The 20650-nt window shown below is 40.0% G+C and overlaps 1 protein-coding gene across 3 annotated transcripts in view; it reads right to left on the bottom strand.

Annotated features, from left to right (window-relative positions):
• Nucleotides 1-805: 805 nt before the first annotated feature.
• SLC39A8 (solute carrier family 39 member 8) overlaps nt 806-20650 on the bottom strand; it is an 83523-nt gene continuing 63678 nt past the window's right edge. For all 3 annotated transcript variants that reach the window (XM_019962383.2, XM_019962384.2, XM_019962385.2), the window contains 3 exons: nt 7319-7526; nt 6229-6413; nt 806-2244 (listed from right to left, as the gene is read on the bottom strand). In XM_019962383.2, coding sequence (XP_019817942.2) covers nt 2095-2244; nt 6229-6413; nt 7319-7526 — 543 coding nt within the window. In that variant the 3' untranslated portion in view covers nt 806-2094. The remainder of the gene's footprint in view (nt 2245-6228; nt 6414-7318; nt 7527-20650) is intronic.

The following is a 20650-nucleotide window of genomic DNA, read 5'->3' as shown; positions in this document are numbered from 1 at the left end:
GACTGTAGCCCACCAGGCTCCTCTGTCCGTAGGATTTCCAAAGCAAGAATACTGGGGCAGGTTGCCATTCCTTCTCCAAGAAATCTTCCTGACCCATGTCTCCTGCTTGGCAGGTGGATTCTTTACCATGGAGACACCTGGGAAGCCAATGACCCAGCAATCTCACTGGTGGGCTTACACCCTGAGAAAACCATGCTTCAAAAAGACACATGTACCCCAAGGTTCATTGCAGCACTATTTACAATAGCCAAGACATGGAAGCAACCTAGATGTCCACTGACAGATGAATGGATAAAGAAGATGTGGTACGTACACACAGTGGAATATTACTCAGCCATAAAAAGGGATGAAATTGGGTCATTTTGGTGATGCGGATGAACTTAGAGTCTGTCATACAGAGTGAAGTCAGTCAGAAAGAGAAAAACAAATATTGCATATTAATACATGTATATGGAAATCTAGAAAACTAGTACTGATAAACCTATTTGCAGGGCAGGAATAGAGACAAAGACATAGAGGATACATATATACTCCGTGCTGTAGCTTCTTAAATAGCTTCTCAACCCAGACATATAATCTGTGCTTTGAAAAGGTAAAGATAATTTCCTAAGATTGAATGTGAACAGGTGAAATGATAAAAATAGATTCTATGTATACTGATTTCAATGAACAATGATTAATCTTTACAGTATTTATTTGCTGAATAGCTTTAACATAAACATACCTATTTCTCTTCCTCGTAATACCAGGTACATGAAAGTCACTCAAAAACTATCCATTAAAATGAATAATGAATGACACAATACAAGGTTTCAAAGGTGTTTACTATTTGGTCAAACAATATTTTTCAATTGTCAGAGGGAAATGTACATTAACATACATGCTAAACATTCATCACTTCTGCATTATTGCTACGTGATACAATTTTACAGCCTGTGGGACAGTATAATTGCCGAGGTCATTGTTGGCATCTATCAAATATTTTTCTCAGTTCAATCATCTTCCCTTAAGTGATTTGGGAGTGAGATTGGGGCTAGGATGTTCAATTATAGACCAAATTTCTGTATCTACTAAATGAATAAACAGTCTCTATCTTTTATAAAAGGTAGAAAAATAATCATGCTGTGTGTGATTTTTTTTGCAAAATATACCATATAGGAAAAACATAGGCTGAATACAAAAAAAGTATTTTCTGTTTCTTGGACACCCATAAAAAACATATATCTTAGTCTTTGATATACAGCCATTCAGCTGTTATTTTGCATTTACTTAAAATATCCTCTGCTAAATAGTTGTGTTCATCTTTAAAAGTAAATTGCTTAAAATTACATTCAATTTCTTTCTGTAAACCAACATTTCTTCACCTTGACAAAGGAAATACATTGGATACCACCGATGAGCTGTCATCAGCGTTACATTACACTTAGAGGGAAAAAAAAAAATCTGAGTCTGAAATTAGTAGAGTTAACAAAATTTTACTGATTTCATATTATTTCAAGATGGTTTTCAAAGCCATCCAACAAGTCCCTATCTGTAATATAAAAACAAAACCAAAGCTATGAGCAATCTTTCTCTCCTGGATTCATTAAGGCCTTGGAATCATTTATATCTGTGTTTTGTACATTTTGATTCTCTTCCACATTTATATGTACTTGTTTGTGAAAGCACTAGAACAAATTAATTGAAAGAAACCACTCTGAAACTACTTGAACATTTGATCCAACCATAGAGATTTAAAGGCTTATACAGCCTAGTTTATATTTTCCTCTGGGTTTTGGTGTCGAAATGATTACAGAATGCATGTTTCTTTCTTTGTGATGGTTTTTTAATATGCGTGAAACATTAAAAAAAAGTCAGCATTTACCAAAGATCTCATGTATCAGGCTTTTCAGACTGGAACCAAAAGCTTTTTAAAGCATTTTTAACAACAAATGATGGTCTGTTTCACAGATCCTGAAACCAATAATCAGTTTTCTTGACATACAGCTAAAAACAAAATTATCTTTTAACTAAATAGGATCAGCTTAAAAATCCCTTTGGAGCTGTTTTTATTTATTAAATGCCTTCATTAACACCACCATCTTTCACTTCTTATTACTCCAATTCAATTTCTCCCGCATACAAAGTGATGAGAAGAATGGCTGTGAATCCAGTTAACATCCCTGCGTTCTGAATCATGAAGAAGGTGAAATCGGTTTTTCTTCCAGTTACCTTTTCTCTCAGCATATCGTTCATCTCTGGAAACTAGAGGAAAGATACATTGTTAGATAACTGTTGCCATCTTGTGGTCAAACATAAAAGTTATTACAGATTCCTGTGGGGGTGGCAGGGGGTGAGCGTTTCTGTCCCTGGTTTAAATGTTCTAGTACAGAGAGCATAACAGCAAAAGCCAGTGTAATCAGACATCAACAAGAAGAAGAGTAAGAAGACTGTGCCCCAGGTTAGTCAATCAGTGGCTGGAGATTAATCTCATTTTATGCCTCCTCTCCCTCCCTTCCTTGCTCTCTCTGCTCCATCCACATCATTCGGACCTCAAATGTATCCAGCCTCTTTCCATCCTCAAAATCTTCACACCCACCAAAACCTCTTTTCCCTCAAGTCTTTCAACGAGCTAAATCTTTGAGGTTTCTGCTTTCTAACTTTCATAGGAAGGCTTCTCCTAGGCCTTCCTAACTTTCAGTTCAGTTCAGTCGCTCAGTCGTGTCCGACTCTGCGACCCCATGAATCACAGCACGCCAAGCCTCCCTGTCCATCATCAACTCCCGGAGTTCACCCAGACTCACGTCCATCGAGTCAGTGATGCCATCCAGCCATCTCATCCTCTGTCATCCCCTTCTCCTCCTGCCCCCAATCCCTCCCAGCAGCAGAGTCTTTTCCAATGAGTCAACTCTTCGCATGAGGTGGCCAAAGTACTGGAGTTTCAGCTTTAGCATCATTCCTTCCAAGAAATCCCAAGGATGATCTTCAGAATGGACTGGCTGGATCTACTTGCAGTCTGAAGGACTCTCGAGAGTCTTCTCCAACACCACAGTTCAAAAGCATCAATTCTTTGGCACTCAGCCTTCTTCACAGTCCAACTCTCACATCCATACACGACCACTGGAAAAACCATAGCCTTGACTAGATGAAACTTTGTTGGCAAAGTAAAGTCTCTGCTTTTGAACATGTTATCTAGGTTGGTCATAACTTTCCTTCCAAGGAGTAAGCCTCTTTTAATTTCATGGCTGCAGTCACCATCTGCAGTGATTTTGGAGCCCAAAAAAATAAAGTCTGACACTGTTGCCACTGTTTCCCCATCTATTTGCCATGAAATGATGGGACCGGATGCCATGATCTTCGTTTTCTGAATGTTAAGCTTTACACAAACTTCTTCACTCTCCACTTTTACTTTCATCAAGAGGCTTTTGAGTTCCTCTTCACTTTCTGCCATAAGGGTGGTGTCATCTGCATATCTGAGGTTATTGATATTTCTCCCAGAAATCTTGATTCCAGCTTGTGCTTCTTCCAGCCCAGCATTTCTCATGATGTACTCTGCATAGAAGTTAAATAAACAGGGTAACAATATACAGCCTTGACGTACTCCTTTTCCTATTTGGAACCAGTCTGTTGTTCCATGTCCAGTTCTAACTGTTGCTTCCTGACCTGCATACAAATTTCTCAAGAGGCAGATCAGGTGGTCTGGTATTCCCATTTCTTTTAGAATTTTCCACAGGTTATTGTGATCCACACAGTCAAAGGCTTTGGCATAGTCAATAAAGCAGAAATAGATGTTTTTCTGGAGCTCTCTTGCTTTTTCCATGATCCAGCGGATGTTGGCAATTTGATCTCTGGTTCCTCTGCCTTTTCTAAAACCAGCTTGAACATCAGGAAGTTCACGGTTCACATATTGCTGAAGGCTTTAGCGTGTGAGATGAGTGCAATTGTGCAGTAGTTTGAGCATTCTTTGGCATTGCCTTTCTTTGGGATTGGAATGAAAACTGACCTTTTCCAGTCCTGTGGCCACTGCTGAGTTTTCCAAATTTGCTGGCATATTGAGTGCAGCACTTTCACAGCATCATCTTTCAGGATTTGGAATAGCTCAACTGGAATTCTATCACCTCCACTAGATTTGTTCGTAGTGACGCTTTCTAAGGCCCACTTGACTTCGCATTCCAGGATGTCTGGCTCTAGGTCAGTGATCACACCATCGTGATTATCTGGGTCATGAAGATCTTTTTTGTACAGTTCTTCTGTGTATTCTTGCCATCTCTTCTTAATATCTTCTGCTTCTGTTAGGTCCATACCATTTCTGTCCTTTATCGAGCCCATCTTTGCATGAAATGTTCCCTTGGTATCTCTAATTTTCTTGAAGAGATCTCTAGTCTTTCCCATTCTGTTGTTTTCCTCTATTTCTTTGCATTGATCACTGAGGAAGGCTTTCTTATCTCTTTTACTATTCTTTGGAACTCTGCATTCAGATGTTTATATCTTTCCTTTTCTCCTTTGCTTTTCGCCTCTCTTCTTTTCACAGCTATTTGTAAGGCCTCCCCAAACAACTTAGACACCCCTATTATCATCTTGCATCACATATACTGTTTTTCCATTCATTTCAGTTTTTACTTGTATTTATGTAATCATGTGTGTGGTTTTGTTTGTTGAATTACAGGTTCCCCTCTTTGTAGACAAAAAACCGTGCCTTTCTGCTCCCTCCACCATCTACAATGCCTTACCAATTTCCAAGCCTGATACAAAAATATCAATTGATAATAGCTGATGAAATATGCTTTCAGAAGTCACTATATAGTTAATTCTTATTCTCTTCAATTTGTTTCCTTTTGCTTGTTCTATCCCTCATAAAATCATAAGGTTTTTTAAATAAACAGTGCTGTTTTTGAATTGAAGACTATAACAATCTCATGGTGGTGAAAGCAATTAAAACCCCAAGTTCTACACTTAAAATCCACTCTTTCTCAGCACAAAACTTTTACTGAAAAGGCTCATGAAGAGATCTGTAAATGTCATCTTTTCAAAACACATTTCCAAGTGATTTGCTATGTACACAGTGGTGCAATGTGCCAAAGCATTCAGGAGACCTCCAGACTCTGCAGTCACTCCATTTGCCTGATTTGAGAAAACGTAAATTACAAGGATACAATGGATGAAATTTGTGAAGCCATTCTGAAAAAAGCAAAGCTGCCGTAAGTATATATAGCATCATTTATTTGTATTATTTCTTTAAACCGAATAACTCTAATAGATTCTGTTCTTATATTTCAAAAGAAAAGAAGTGATGACCTAACGTAAATACATTATGAGGCACTAAATTCTGTGAAGAAAAACATAAATGCAGTGATGGTTCTAAGAGATGAAATCCTTGTGCTTATAAGGGTCTGCACAGAACAATGAACAGAGTTAATGCATATGGAGGAAATTAAATTAGTAAGTTATACATGTAAAAAGACATTCAGTTCCAAATGCAAAGGAAACATTCCTTGATTTGCATCCATTTAGCACATTTTCGTTTTCTAGAAAACCATCCATGATTTATTTGAAAATGCACGGAACCACTGATACTCTCTCCCTTACACACACACACACAGACATACACAGAAACAGCATAAACATAAACATAGATATAAATATATACTGACCCAAGTAAATATCGTTCACCTTTAACTTATCAAATTTACTCTACCTCAAAAGTCTCTTACTGTTTAGAACTTTGAAGTAACAGAATGCTATTTACTTTATTCAGCAAGTCATTTCCTTCCAAATATGACCTCTTCTTGAAAAAAGGGTGAAAAGTCCTTTGGAGCCATACCATAGCAGGATACAAGCTTTACCCACAAGGAAAAACACCTGGGAAAATATCTCTACTTCAACAAAAATAAGTCATTTTGTCCTCTAGCAATGAGATCCTACCTAGATCAAAGAATTAATGAGAATCACTGTCAAATCACTATTAGTACAAACCACTCAAAAAGAGCGGACCTGAAATACTTTAAATGACAACAGAAAGGCCATCCACACTGAGAAAAGCAAAAGGTCACCCTTAGAGAAGGAAATGGCAACCCACTCCGGTGTTCTTGCCTGGAGAACCCCAGGGATGGGGGAGCCTGGTGGGCTGCCGTCTATGGGGTTGCACAGAATCAGACATGACTGAAGTGATTTAGCAGCAGCAGCAGTCAATTCATAACCCAGATGTTTATTTCCAAATTTAAAATACAACAAAATCTTAAAGTTTCTTACCATGTCCGCCAGAGAAATATAGAGGAACATGCCTCCAGCAAGGGCAAAGATAATATTTGGAGCAAAATTATTGCCCACCAAGATGCCAAAAGCTAGCCCAACATAGCAGGAACATGCAGAAAGGAAATTGAATAACAAGGCTTGTCGAGTGCTCATTCCTGCATTGAGTAGGATCACAAAGTCCCCTAGAAGAAGAAGAATACATTAAGTCAATAGTTTTTCTTTTTTTTTTAATTACTTTTTACTGGAGTATAGTTGCTTTACAATGTTGTGTTAGCTTCTACTGTGCAGCAAACAGGTATTCTCTCTTTTCGATTTCCTTCCCATTTTGGTCACCACAGAGCACCAAGCAGAGTTCCCTGAGCTACACAGCAGGTTCTCACTAGTTATCTATTTTATACACAGTGTCAATAGTGAAAGCAAAAGGTGAAGAGGGTGGCAGAAGATGAGATGGTTGGATGGCATCACCAGAGCTGACTCATTGGAAAATACCCTGATGCTGGGAAAGATTGAAGGTGGGAGGAGAAGGGGACCACAGAGGATGAGGTGGTTAGATGGCATCACCGATTCAATGGACATGAGTTTGAGTGAACTCTGGGAGTTGGTGATGGACAGGGAGGCCTGGCGTGCTGCACTTCATGGGGTGGCAAAGAGTCGGACATGACTGAGCGACTGAACTGAACTGAACTCAACAGACATGAACTTGGGCAAACTTCAGGAGACAGTTTGACCAAGGGAAGGACAGGGAAGCCTGGTGTGCTGCAGTCCATGGGGTTGCAAAGAGTCAGTCATAACTTAGCTATTGAACAACAACAATCAATCCCAATCTCCCAATTCATTCCACCCCACCTCTTCCCCCATCACTGGTGTTCATACATTTGTTCTCTACTTAAATAGTTTAGTAGATTTGTTCTCTACTTAAATACTTTTTTCTCTTTTTGGATGAAATAAATGATAATAACCAATGTCTAAAAAGGCTGCTTCATTTCGAGACATCAGCAGGAGTTTTAAGAGCGTGTTATCTGAAATGTCTCCCTCCCCTTAAACCAAGAAGTTAACGGACTTAGACGACATGAGAAGAACTCCTTACCTAATTCATGAGGGAACTCCTCACATAGGATGGCTATGGAGGTGCTGAGTCCCTGCAGAAGAGACAAGGTGCAGGAGGCCCCGATGGCCAGGCCATCGATGAAATTGTGGAGGGCATCACTGAGCGTTATCATCCAGGCGATCGTCCCTATTTCTGAGAGCTTTGGCCCCTTCAAACAAGTACACGAGCTTGACTCTTTTTTTCCATCCTGTAAAATAACAGAAAATCAATCCACAGGATAACCAACATTTCTTGAAAGTCCAAGTGATACAGAGAAGTAGATGTATTATGTGTTGAGAGAGACAAATGTTTCCAACAGAAAGTCTTTCATAGTGGATAGGAACCACTAATCATAAAAAATGGAGGAAAAAAACTTGGAGAAAGGAAGAGACTGACAGGCCTTGAACAAACCACTTAAAAGACATTTTACTCTGGTTTCTCTTCAAACAATCCTTTTGACTTGTATGAACAAATTCTTACTACTCCCTTCCTAAAATGTAATATTAATAGATATTAACCTAAGAATTTGATTTATTCATACACTTTAAAGTAAAAGAAGTTTTTCAAAGACTGAATTTAAATTCTTTTCCATGTTATAATTTGAATGTGAAATCCACATTTAAAGCATGATAACATCAAGGAGTATGTATTCTAATCTATCCTGTGCCAACCTTGTAACTGTGAGCAAGTAATCTGAGCTTTAGCGTCTTTGATCATGAAGTGAAGAGAATGCTCTAAATTATTCATTTATTTTTCAATGACTTAGTAAGTTTTCACTGTGTTCCAGGTAGAGTTCTGGGTGTTTAGGATATCCTACAAGCTCTAAATTTCAATGATTCTCTTAACAAATTATATGAAGTATGATTAAAATAGGGTTGCCTTTACACCACACTTCTTTCCACCATGAAACAACAGAAAATCCTACAGCAGAATCTTTGTAAGAATTTTAATTTCCATAAGAAATTTTTTCAAAAAGAATTTAAATTTCCATAAAATTTACAAAATTGTATAAAATCAAATGACAGATGCCAACTGAAGCATATTCCAGAAACTGTGGGAAAAGATAATAAAATGCAAATTCATTTTTAAGTAGGGAAGCAATTTGCAATTAACTGGAGAACATTTTATTCCTAATTCTCCTCCCCTCAACTCTACCTCAGCAGCTAATCAACATATTTATTGAACATCTGCAATTTATACAACAGTCTGTTGAATGCTACAGGAAGTACACAGAAGTGGGAAACACAGGTTCTATCTCCAAGAAGCCTATTTACCTTGGAGAAACAAGATGTAAAGTATACAACTGACTCTAAAAATTGTGCAACATATATCAGCCGAAAAGGGCTTCCTTCAGAGCAATCATCTGAGAGGTGGTGCTTTTTCTCTGACGTCACTTAAATGCTCAAAACACTTTGGGGACCATTCTTTCAAAGCTGACTTCCAATCTTGCCACACACCTTTTCACTGTTTCATTAGTGGTAAATCTTCACCTTTGAGGGAGATTTTGTTTGTGCACGCATGCACACTCAGTTGCTTCAGTCATGTTCGACTCTTTGTGACCCTATGGACTGTAGCCCACCCGGCTCCTCTGTCCATGGGATTCTCCAGGAAAGAATACTGGAGTGGGTTGCCATGCCCTCCTCCAGGGGATTTTCCAGGCCCAGGGACCTAACCCATGTCTCCTGTGGCTCCTGCATTGCAGGTGGATTCTTTACCACTGAGCTACCAGCAATTTGCAAGGGGAACATCCCCTTCTCTCAAAAACACAGGAAGCAACATTAATCTCCTTTTACTTTAGAAGGCAGTTCTTATCAGCATAAAAAGAATTCCTTCTGGTTTTAAAATGTGGTCTTTTCACTGTACAGTGTTAAAACATAATCTGAGACAAATTAAATAATTTAAGAGTTTATTCAAGCAAGAATGGATTCCAAGCTGGCAGTGTCAAACCAGGAGTAGTTAGGAACATTCCAGGGACAGGAAGCCTACAGAGACTTTTACAGAGAAAAGATGGAAGCAAAGCAAGGAAATTATTGATTGAATACCATTCAATGTCTACTTGGAAGTTAGGAACTGACTGTCTTTAGGTTTTGATTTTGTAGCCTTGAGGCATTTACAGGCTTAGATTTTGGATTGCTTACATATGACATTTGAACTACCTCAGCCTCTGTCTTTATTTAATTAATTCAATAGTTGATATATCTTAACTGCCACAATGTAATAAACAACAACGACTTCAGTTGAGTTCAGTTCAGTCCAGTCATTCAGTCATGTCTGACTCTTTGCGACCCCATGAACCACAGCACACCAGGCCTCCCTGTCCATCACCAACTCCTGGAGTTCACTCAAACTCATGTCCATCGAGGCGGTGATGCCATCCAACCATCTCATCCTCTGCTGTCCCCTTCTCCTCCTGCCGTCAGTCTTTCCCAGCATCACCTTCTTTTCAATTGAGTCAGTTCTTCACATCAGGTGGCCAAAATACAGAGTTTCAGCTTCAACATCAGTCCTTCCAGTGAATCTTCAGGACTGATTTCCTTTAGGATGGACTGGTTGGGATCTCCTTTCAGTCTGAGGGACTCTCAAGAGTCTTCTCCAACACCACAGTTCAAAAGCATCAATCCTTCAGCACTCAGCTTTCTTTATAGTCCAACTCTCACATCTGTACATGACTACTGGAAAAACCATAGACTTGACTAGACAGACCTTTGTTGGCAAAGTAATGTCTCTGCTTTTTAATATTCTGTCTAGGTTGGTCATAACTTTTCTTCCAAGGAGTAAGCCTCTTTTAATTTCATGGCTGCAGTCACCATCTGCAGTGACTTTGGAGCCCCCAAAAATAAAGTTTGACCTGTTTCCACTGTTTCCCCATCTATTTGCCATGAAATGATGGGCCTGAATGCCATGATCTTCGTTTTCTGAACGTTGAGCTTTAAGCCAACTTTTTCACTCTCCTCTTTCACTTTCTTCAAGAGGCTCTTTAGTTTTTCTTTACTTTCTGCCATAGGGGTGGTGTCATCTGCATATCTGAGGTTATTGATATTTCTCCCAGCAATCTTGATTCCAGCTATGTTTCATCCAGCCCAGCATTTCTCATGATGTACTCTGCATATAAGTTAAATAAGCGGGGTGACAATATATAGCTTTGATGTACTCCTTTCCCTATTTGGAACCAGTCTGTTGTTCCATGTCCAGTTCTAACTGTTGCTTCCTGACCTGCATACAGATTTCTCAGGAGGCAGGTCAGGTGGTCTGGTATTCCCATCTCTTGAAGAATTTTCCACAGGTTATTGTGATCCACACAGTCAAAGGCTTTGGCATAGTCAATAAAGCAGAAATAGATGTTTTTCTGGAACTCTCTTGCTTTTTTGATGATCCAGCAGATGTTGGCAATTTGATCTCTGGTTCCCCTGCCTTTTCTAAAACCAGCTTGAACATCTGGAAGTTCACGGTTCACGTATTGCTGAAGCCTGGCTTGGAGAAATTTGAGCATTACTTTACTAGCGTGTGCTGCTGCTGCTAAGTCACTTCAGTCATGTCCGACTCTGTGTGACCCCATAGACGGCAGCCCACCAGGCTCCCCCGTCCCTGGGATTCTCCAGGCAAGAACACTGGAGTGGGTTGCCATTTCCTTCTTCAAGGCATGAAAGTGAAAAGTGAAAGTGAAGTCGCTCAGTCGTGTCCGACTCTATGCTACCCCATGGACTGCAGCCTACCAGGCTCCTCCGTCCATGGGATTCTCCAGGCAAGAGTACTGGAGTGGGTTGCCATTGCCTTCTCCATGAGTGCAATTGTGTGGTAGTTTGAGCATTCTTTGGCATTGCCTTTCTTTGGGATTGGCGGCTGCACAGCACTGGAGCAGCTGAGGAGATGCCCCACATCCAAGGGCAAAGGAGAAGCCCCAGCAAGACAGTAGGTGCTGGAGTGGTGGCTACGCGGTGCTGGAGTGACTTTGAGGACATACCCAACATCCAAGGGCAAAGGAGAAGCTCTAGAAGGATGGTTGCTGCTGCTAAGTTGCTTCAGTCGTGTCCGACTCTGTGCGACCCCATAGATAGCAACCCACCAGGCTCCGCCATCCCTGGGATTCTTCAGGCAAGAACACTGGAGTGGATTGCCATTTCCTTCTCCAATGCATGAACGTGAAAAGTGAAAGCTAAGTCGCTCAGTCGTGTCCGACCCTCAGTGACCCCATGGACTGCAGCCTTCCAGGCTCCTCGGTCCATGGGATTTTCCAGGCAAGAGTACTGGAGTGGGGTGCCATTGCCTTCTCCAGAAGGATGGTAGGAGGGGAGAATTCATGTTTAGAATCAAACCCCATTCCTGCCAGAGATACTCAGAGGGCTCAAACAATCTTGTGCACACCAGGACCCAGGGACCCCACAGAGAGTGAGACAGAACTGTATTTAAGCATCTCCTGTGGAGGTACAGGTCAGCAGTGGACTGCCACGTGGGCAGGGGCTCTGGGTGCAGAAGACCTGGGTATAGCATAAGCCCTCTTGGAGGAGGTAGCCATTAACCCCACCACAGAGCTGCCAGAACTTACACAGGACTGGAAAATAGAGTCTTGGAGGGCACAAAGAGAATCTTGTGTGCACTAGCACCCAGGAGAAAGCAGCAGTGACCCCAGAAGAGACTGACCCAGACTTGCCAGGGAGTGTCCAGGAGTCTCCAGTAGAGGCATGGGTCAGTGGTGGCCTGCTGCAAGGTTGGGGGCACTGAGTGCAGCAGTACATGCATGGAATCTTTTGAAGGAGAACTCCATTATCTTCATTACCTTCAACATAGTATGGCCCCAGGTAAATAGCAGGGAGGGAACACAGCTCCACCCATCAACAGAAAATTGGATTAAAGATTTACTGAGCATGGCCCCATTTTATTGTATTACATTGAATACAATAGAGAAAGGAGTGTGTCAAGGCTGTATGTTGTCACCTTGGTTATTTAGCTTATATGAGAAATGATGGGCTGGATGAAGCACAAGCTGGAATCAAGATAGCAGGGAGGAACATCAATAACCTCAGAGATGCAGATGATACCACCCTCATGGCAGAAAGTGAAGAAGAACTAAAGAGCCTCTTGAAGAAAGTGAAAGACGAGAGTGAAAAAGTTGGCTTAAAGCTCAACATTCAGAAAATGAAGATCATGGCATCCAGGCCCATCACTTCATGGGAAATAGATGGGGCAACAGTGGAAACAGATCAAACTTTATTTTGGGGGGCTCCAAAATCACTGCAGATGGTGACTGCAGCCATGAAATTAAAAGACGCTTACTCCTTGGAAGAAAAGTTATGACCAACCTAGACAAAATATTAAAAAGCAGAGACATTACTTTGCCAACAAAGGTCCATCCAGTCAAGTCTATGGTTTTTCCAGTAGTCATGTACGGATGTGAGAGTTTGGACTATAAAGAAAGCTGAATGCAGAAGAATTGATGCTTTTGAACTGTGGTGTTGGAGAAGACTGTTGAGAGTCCCTCAGACTGCAAGGAGATCCAACCCAGTCCATCCTAAAGGAAATTAGTCCTGAAGATTTACTGGAAGGACTGATGTTGAAGCTGAATCTCCAGTACTTTGGCCACCTGATGTGAAGAACTGACTCATTTGAAAAGACCCTGATGAAGGCAGGAGGAGAAGGGGACGACAGAGGATGAGACGGTTGGATGGCATCACCGCCTCGATGGACATGAGTTTGTGTGAACTCCGGGAGTTGGTTATGGACAGAGAGGCCTGGTGTGCTGTGGTTCGTGGGGTCGCAAAGAGTCGGACACAACTGAGCAACTGAACTGAACTGAACTGAACTAAGGATAGCCTTGCCCATCAGCACAAGACCCAGTTTCCCCCTCAGTCAGTCTCTCCCATCAGGAAGCTTCCATAGCCTCTTATCCTTCTCCATCGGAGAGCACACAGAATGAAAACCACAACCACAGAAAACTAACCAATCTGATCACATGGACCACACCCTTGTCTAACTCAATGAAGCTATGAGCCATGCCATGTAGGGCCACCCAAGATGGACAGGTCATGGTGGAGAGTTCTGACAATGACTTAGTACATGTCAAATGGGTGGCTTGGGTGAAAAGTCCCAGATTAGGAAACAATTACTGTCAAAGAGAAACAAAGGCAGTCATGAGAAACACCATAGAGAAAGTAACCTTGGCTTTGCAAAAACTTACTGCCAAGATACACTTCAAAAGACCAGTTGCTTTCCTTTACCAACTTGATTTGCCTAATCACATATTTATAATTTCCTTATTTACTTGTGATGACTTAGGGAAAAGATTGCTAGACCAAGTCTTAACTACCTGAAATTTTGTACAGAGCCTGTATACAAATTCCTTTAATTCTGAAAAACAAATTAATATATCAGGCATGGTTCTTTTACCTCTGAGTACAGATATTACTATGTTTATTATACTTCCTTTAATCTTATAATCTTAGGTCTGAAATAACACTGTTGGCTAGATTAACTGTTACACATTTTTAAAAGTCTTAGAAGGAATGAAAGCAGGCAAACGTTCATGAACAGTTCTTTTTTAATTCACCTAGAACAAAGTCACTGAGCAGACAGAACACTAGAGTCAAGTCTTTGTTAAATTAGGACTACTCTCTTTCCCATTATTTTTTTATTTTTCTTCGGTCTCGTTGCTTGTTTGCTTTCTTCCTTGTTTAACCTGTACACTAAATATGAGGCTATTTCTAACCTCAGTCATGATAAGGCAATGCAATCTAGTGAAAAGACCACTGGTCTGAAATCCAGGCAAACCAAGGTCTTGCTTGGCTCTGACAAGAATTACAGTGTAATCATCAGCAAGGTGCATAAAATTGTTCACCTAAATTATTAATGAAAATGAGGTCAAAGCAAAGCACAGACTGATCAGAAGCGGGGGTGAAATAATAGCATGAACAAAGTTATGAGAGTGGAAGGGAGACTGAATAGAATCCCAACTTAAGCATGGAGGGGAAGAAGAAAAAGTAAAACAAAAAAGCACTAAGAAATCATAATGAAGAAAGCAAGTGGGCTTATTGCAGAACAGTTTAAAGTTAAATAAGGCAGTTAAAGAAAATTAAAGAAGACCAAAAACAGAGACAAAGAGGCAGGTGTGAGAGGAGGAGGAAGAGGAAGATAGGAAGAAGGAGGAGTGGCATGTGTTGGGAGGAGCAGGAAGAGCTATCAAAAGAGGAAGATAAGTAGGATAAGGAAAAAGAGAAGAAAAAGGAGAGGGTGGAGAAGAACAAGAAGGAGGGCAAAGAGGTGGGGGAAGATTAGGAAAAAAAAGAAAGAACTTGGCTATCCTGCATAGGACATGGATCATATAAATATGGCTTACACCTGCAGTGAAATACTATGCAGAGTAGCAGAGATGACGAATATCTGTATTTTTCCAAAACATAGCATTGAGGTAAAATATATTTATATTTATACGTAACAACATGCCTACTGGGCACCTTTTGTAAAAATTAATATTATAATCCTACGATGGTCTGAGTGCAACTTGAAAAGATACATATAAAAATGCTAATCATGGTTCTCCCTTGGGGACAGTAACATGGGTAATCCTTGGGTTTCTTCTTTTATCTTTTATGGGTGTTCTGGATTTTTTTAATTATGTTATTACAATACTCACAAAACAAAATATTAAAGCCATGGGATGAGAACCAGCAAGAAGCAAAAGTGAACCTGTAATGACTCAGGAGTTATCACCAGCAAACAAGGTGGAGAAGCTGGAGAAGCAGGCTACCTGCCAGGTTTAGTCTGCATTTAAGAGGGCGTATGGCCCCACTAAGTGAAATCCTTTTTTGTTAAATTAATGGCTGCAAAAATCAGCATGAACACTATCAGAATTCACTCTGCATCGGGGGAGGCAATGTGAGCCATGATTAATAAAAATGTTTTTTATGGTTTGTTATCTTCTATTTTACTGATAAGAAGGTAAAAGCAGGCAACCACTGCAGTAAAAGTTAAATTTCAAATTCCATATACCATGCTGAAAGAATTTTACAGAGCAAGAATTCTGGTTATTAAAAAAAAGAAGCACCAAGTCAAAAAGGAAAGTAGAAACCCTCCAAAAAACATAATTAAGATGGCAAAAGGAAGTATAAATAAACAAAAGCTGAAAATTATATGCAAAGCTAAACATAAAATCTATGCCCATAAAAGAGAAACTCATGTAACATAAAAGCTATAAAATATTATTTTAAGATGCCACAAATAAAGAGATGAGAGTTAAAGAAAGAGGCATTGAATGCAAGCTAGCTTAATGATTTAAGGATATGGGCTTTGGCACCAAATGGGTGTGAGTTTAAGTAATGGCTCTGCTACTTAATATTAATAGCTCCATGTCCTTTGGAAAGTTACTTGGATCTTAGCTAATGCAGTAAGACAAGAAAAGGAAATAAAAGGTATATACATATTGGGAAGAAATAAATAAAACTGTCTTTGTTGGCAAACGGACATGCCCGTCTATGTAGAAAATGCTACAGGATCAACAAAAAAGCTCCTAAAATATAATAAGCAAGTCTGGCAAGGTTTCAGGATGCAGGTTAACATATAAAAATCAGTTGCCTTCCAATATACCAGCAATGAACAAGTAGAATTTGAAATTAAAATCATAATAGCATGTATATTAGTACGTCCTAATATTAACCACTCAGGTATAAATCTAACAAAATATGTGGAGGACCTATATGAGGAAAGGCACAAAACTATGATGAAAGAAATCAAAGAAGAACTATTCCATTCATGCATTAGAAGACAATGAATAGTTGTCAAAATGTTAGTCCTTCCCAAGTTGATCAACAGACTCAGTGCAATCCCAATCAAAATCTCAGAATGTTATTTTGTCAACATTTTTTTATTCTAAATCTATATGAAAACGAAAAATTCCTAGAATAGCTAACACAACATTGAAGGAAAGAAAGAAGTTGGATAACTGACACTGTCGGACTTCAAGACTACTATGAAGCTACAGTAATCAAGATGGTACATTATGATGAAATAATAGACAAATAGATCAATGGAACAAATAGAGAGCCTAAAAATAGACACATATAAACATGGCCTACTTATCTTGGACCAAGAAGCAAAAGCAATACAATGCATAAAGTCTTTTCTCGCATTCTGTGGCTTGTCTTATTCTGTTGGCATTGTCTTTCACAAAGAGAAGGTTTAAATGGTGCTGAAATAAGTGGACATCCATATTAAAAACAAAAACAAAAACAAAAAACCAAAAGTGTAGACACAGACTTTATACCCTTCACAAACAAAAATGAATTCAAAATGGATCATAGACCTAACTATAAATGCCACACTCTAAAACTCCTAGAAGATAAGATAGGAGAAAACCTAGATGACCCTGAGTACGGCCATGGCTTTTTAGATACAACACCAAAAGCATAATCCATGAAAGACATAATTGATAGCCTGGACTTTATTAAAATTTAAACCTTCTCCTTGCAAAAACAATGCCAACGGAATGAAAAGACAAGCCACAGAATGTGAGAAAATATTTGCAAAAGACAAATATCTGATATCTGATAAAGACTTAAGCAAAATATACAATAAGAAAACAATCAATTAAAAAATGAGCCAAAGACCTTAACAGACACTTCATTAAAGAAGACTTACAGATGTCAAATAAGGATAGGAAAAGCTCCATATCATATGTCATCAGGGAAAAGCAAATTGAAACAAGATAAAACTACACACCTATTAGAATGGCCAAGCTAAGTTAACACTGACACCACCAAACACAGGCAAGGATTCGGAGCAGCAGGAACACTCATTCATTGCCAGTGGGAATGTAAAATGGTACAGACACTTTGGAAGACAGTTTGGCAATTTCTTACAAAACTAAACATATTCTTCCCATACAATTCAGCAATGATCTCCTTGATATTTACCCAAAGAAGCTGGAAACTTATGTCCACATAAAGACCTGTACACAGATGTTTACAGTATTTTTTTCCTAATTGCCAAAACTTGGAAGCAACTAAGATATCCTTAATTAGGTGAATGGATAAATGAACTATGAGACATCCAGACAACAGAATCTTATTAAAGTCCCCCAGCCCCCAAATGAGCTATCAAGCCATGAAAAGACATGGATGACTCTTAAATGTACATACTAAATACAAGAAGCCAAATTTGAAAAGGCTACATAGTATATGATTGTAACTATATGACATTCTGAAAAAGGCAAAACTATATATGGAGACAATAAAAAGATTAGTGGTTGCCAGTTGGGGGAAAAGAGAGATGAATATGTGAAGCAGGGAGAATTTCAGGGCAGTGAACATACTCTATATGACACTACAATGATGGATACATTACACATTTGTTCAAACCCATGGAATGTAGAATACCAAGATTGAAATGGAAACGATCGACTTTTTGTGATTACGATGTGTCGATGGATGTTCACCAGTTGTAACAAATGTACTGATCTGGTGGGGGATATTGATAATGGGGGAGGTTACACAAGTGTGGAGACAGGGAATATATGAGAAATCTCTGCACTTTCCTCTCAATTTTGCTATGAACCTAAAACTGCTCTTTAAAAAAAAAAAATTACTTGGAATCTGATTTTAGATTCCTTATCTGTAGAATAGAGAAAATAATACTACCCACTCCATAGGATTATTGTGATGATTAAATGACATGTCTGTAAACTATGCCACAAATGGTTATTATTGTCACACAGAGCATTTTATCTAACAAAGTAGAAGGGAATAAAACATTACTAAAAGGAAGAAAAACAAAAACTGCCTAAGAGAAAAGTGTGCATGACAAAAAAAATGCTCATATATGATCCTTAAATAAATTCTCCTGCATACTGATCAAGATGATTGGAGAAAATGGGAGAAAAAGTAAATCTATACAAAAAAGGAGCTTTGGAAAAGTGAGAGGGTACAGTGACATATTAAAAAAAAACAAGGAGCAACTCCTGTAGGGCTCCAGTGGTTGAGTCTGCCTTGCAATGCAGGGAACTCAGGTTCAATCTCTGGTCAGGGAACTAAGATCTCACAGGCCTCGGAGCTACTGAGCCTGTGCACAAAAGATCCCGCTTATGGCAACTAAGACCCAACACAGACAAACAAATAAATAGTTAAAAAAAAGAAAAAAAGAAAAATTGTTAACAAGGGAGCGTGAGCTTGGACATAAATATACACTACTGAATTTTCAACTACTAGAGTTCAAGGTGTACTAAGGAGTCAGGAGGTTAATTAGCCAGAAGGTAAAATCCACTGTAAAAAGTATGCAGTCTGAGTTAGTAAGTTGATCTGAATCAGACAACTGACTGCCATAGGAAGAAAGGAATCTCTAAGATGTAAAGTAGTATCTTGCATAGTTAGCGGTTCAGTTTACAAAGCACTTTCATATATTAGTGTCCTGGATTTCTTTTGACCTTTACAACATCCTCATGAGTAAAACAGAACAAATATACTATCCTAATTTTAGAGACAAGGAGAATGACAATCCAAGAATATAAATTACTTGCTCAACATCACACAGAAGGTGCTGGGATTAAGCTCCTTAATTATTTACCAAACACGTATTTTACAGCAGGCAGGAACTCTGCAAAGAACCGAAGACTGAAGCATAAAAAGAATCTGCATGTTGTTGGAATTCATAGTCCCCAAAGGAACATCCAAGATTCAAACTTCAGGGCCGAGATGATTAATTCCCATTAGCCCTTTGAGAATGACTTCCCACTCTCTCACCCTGCTCTCTGTCCTGAAGCTGTTTTTCCTGAATGGGCCATTGCTACAGGCTTCCTGTCCTCTGGTTTCCATTTAAGATGGACAACTAGGAAGCCTTAGAGGGAATTCAGGGGGAGAAAGAAAGGAGAAATCAAGATCTTTATTCCTCTCATACCCCCTTGTGCGGTCGACTCAAGCCGTCCATGACCCTCAAATGGAGAACACAGCTCTTCTCAAGACAACTCTATTCCCAGAAGCTCCTTCCTCTCCATCCTTGGGTGCAGGGGTGGTAATAATTCTGCCATTACTGGTCCCTGGTTCAGGCACTACCCTTCTACCCAACTCTCACCTTATAAATCAATCTTCCTGAAATTATTCTACTTTGAGTGGTCTGTTTCCTATTGGATCCTGATAGCATCACTGGTGCTGGAAATGGCCATAAAAAACAGACATCAAAATGGAATATAATTGGGTTTTTCCTATATTCAAAGTATGGGGAAATGGAACAGTGGTTACCCACAGGTAGGCTGCATTTTTCAGCGAAACCCAGGACATGAAAGGGCTCTGCAAGATCTAGGCTGTGCTCTAAGTCTTCCTACAATTTGGTTCTTACGACCCAGCAGATTAAGTGTTATTAGAAAAGTCTGTGGCAGATAAAGATACTGAAAGGAGCCTTCTGGCAAGCCCTGGTCAGAGAATTCACAGCACAGATCCCTAAGATGTTAGGTTAAAGCCATGCCCTCTTTTGCCATTAACTATTCTTTATCTCTCCCTGGTGGCTCAGATGGTAAAGCGTCTGCCTACAATGAGAGAGACCTGGGTTCGATCCCTGGGTTGGGAAGATCCCCTGGAGAAGGAAATGGCAAACCACTCCAGTACTCTTGCCTGGAAAATCCCATGGACAGAGAAGCCTGGTAGGCTACAGTCCACGGGGTTGAAAAGAGTCGGACACGACTGAGCAACTTCACTTTCACTTTCTTTTCATTCTTTATCTCAGGGCTTCTCAGGTGGCACTAGTGGTAAAGAAACCACCTGTCAATGCAGGAGACAAAAGAGATGCAGGTTCTATCCTTGGGTTGGGAAGATCCCCTGGAGGAGCGCATGGCAACCCATTTCAGTATTCTTGTCTGGAGAATCCTCGTGGACAGAGGAGCCTGGTGGGCTACAGTTCACAGAGTCACAAAGAGTTGGACACGACTGAAGCAACTGAGCATGCACGCACACAATTTTTTCTCAAAAGCTGTGACTTGCTTGCTCCTACGTCCTTGGAGAGATTTACCTTGTGCCCATGGGACATCAAGTGGGTGAGGGATCATGCCCAACATGAACTGGAAGTTATCTGATCCAACAAGCCATAAATTCAGTTGCCCACACCAGCATTCCATTATCAAATTTATAAACAAAAACAAGCCCATACCAGCCTTGAAGATACAAGCAAATTACAATGGCAGTTGATTCAGACCCTCATGCTGCTGCTGCTGCTGCTGCTGCTGCTGCTAAGTCGCTTCAGTCGTGTCCGACTCTATGCGACCCCATAGACGGCAGCCCACCAGGCTCCCCCGTCCCTGGGATTCTCCAGGTAAGAATTCTGGGGTGGGTTGCCATTTCCTTCTCCAATGCATGAAAGTGAAAA

This window comes from Bos indicus, chromosome 6 (genome assembly GCF_029378745.1).
Source record: "Bos indicus isolate NIAB-ARS_2022 breed Sahiwal x Tharparkar chromosome 6, NIAB-ARS_B.indTharparkar_mat_pri_1.0, whole genome shotgun sequence".
Classification (NCBI taxonomy): domain Eukaryota; kingdom Metazoa; phylum Chordata; class Mammalia; order Artiodactyla; family Bovidae; genus Bos; species Bos indicus.
The sequence above is the reverse complement of the archived record's forward strand: the minus strand, read 5'-3'. Positions and strand labels throughout refer to the sequence as shown.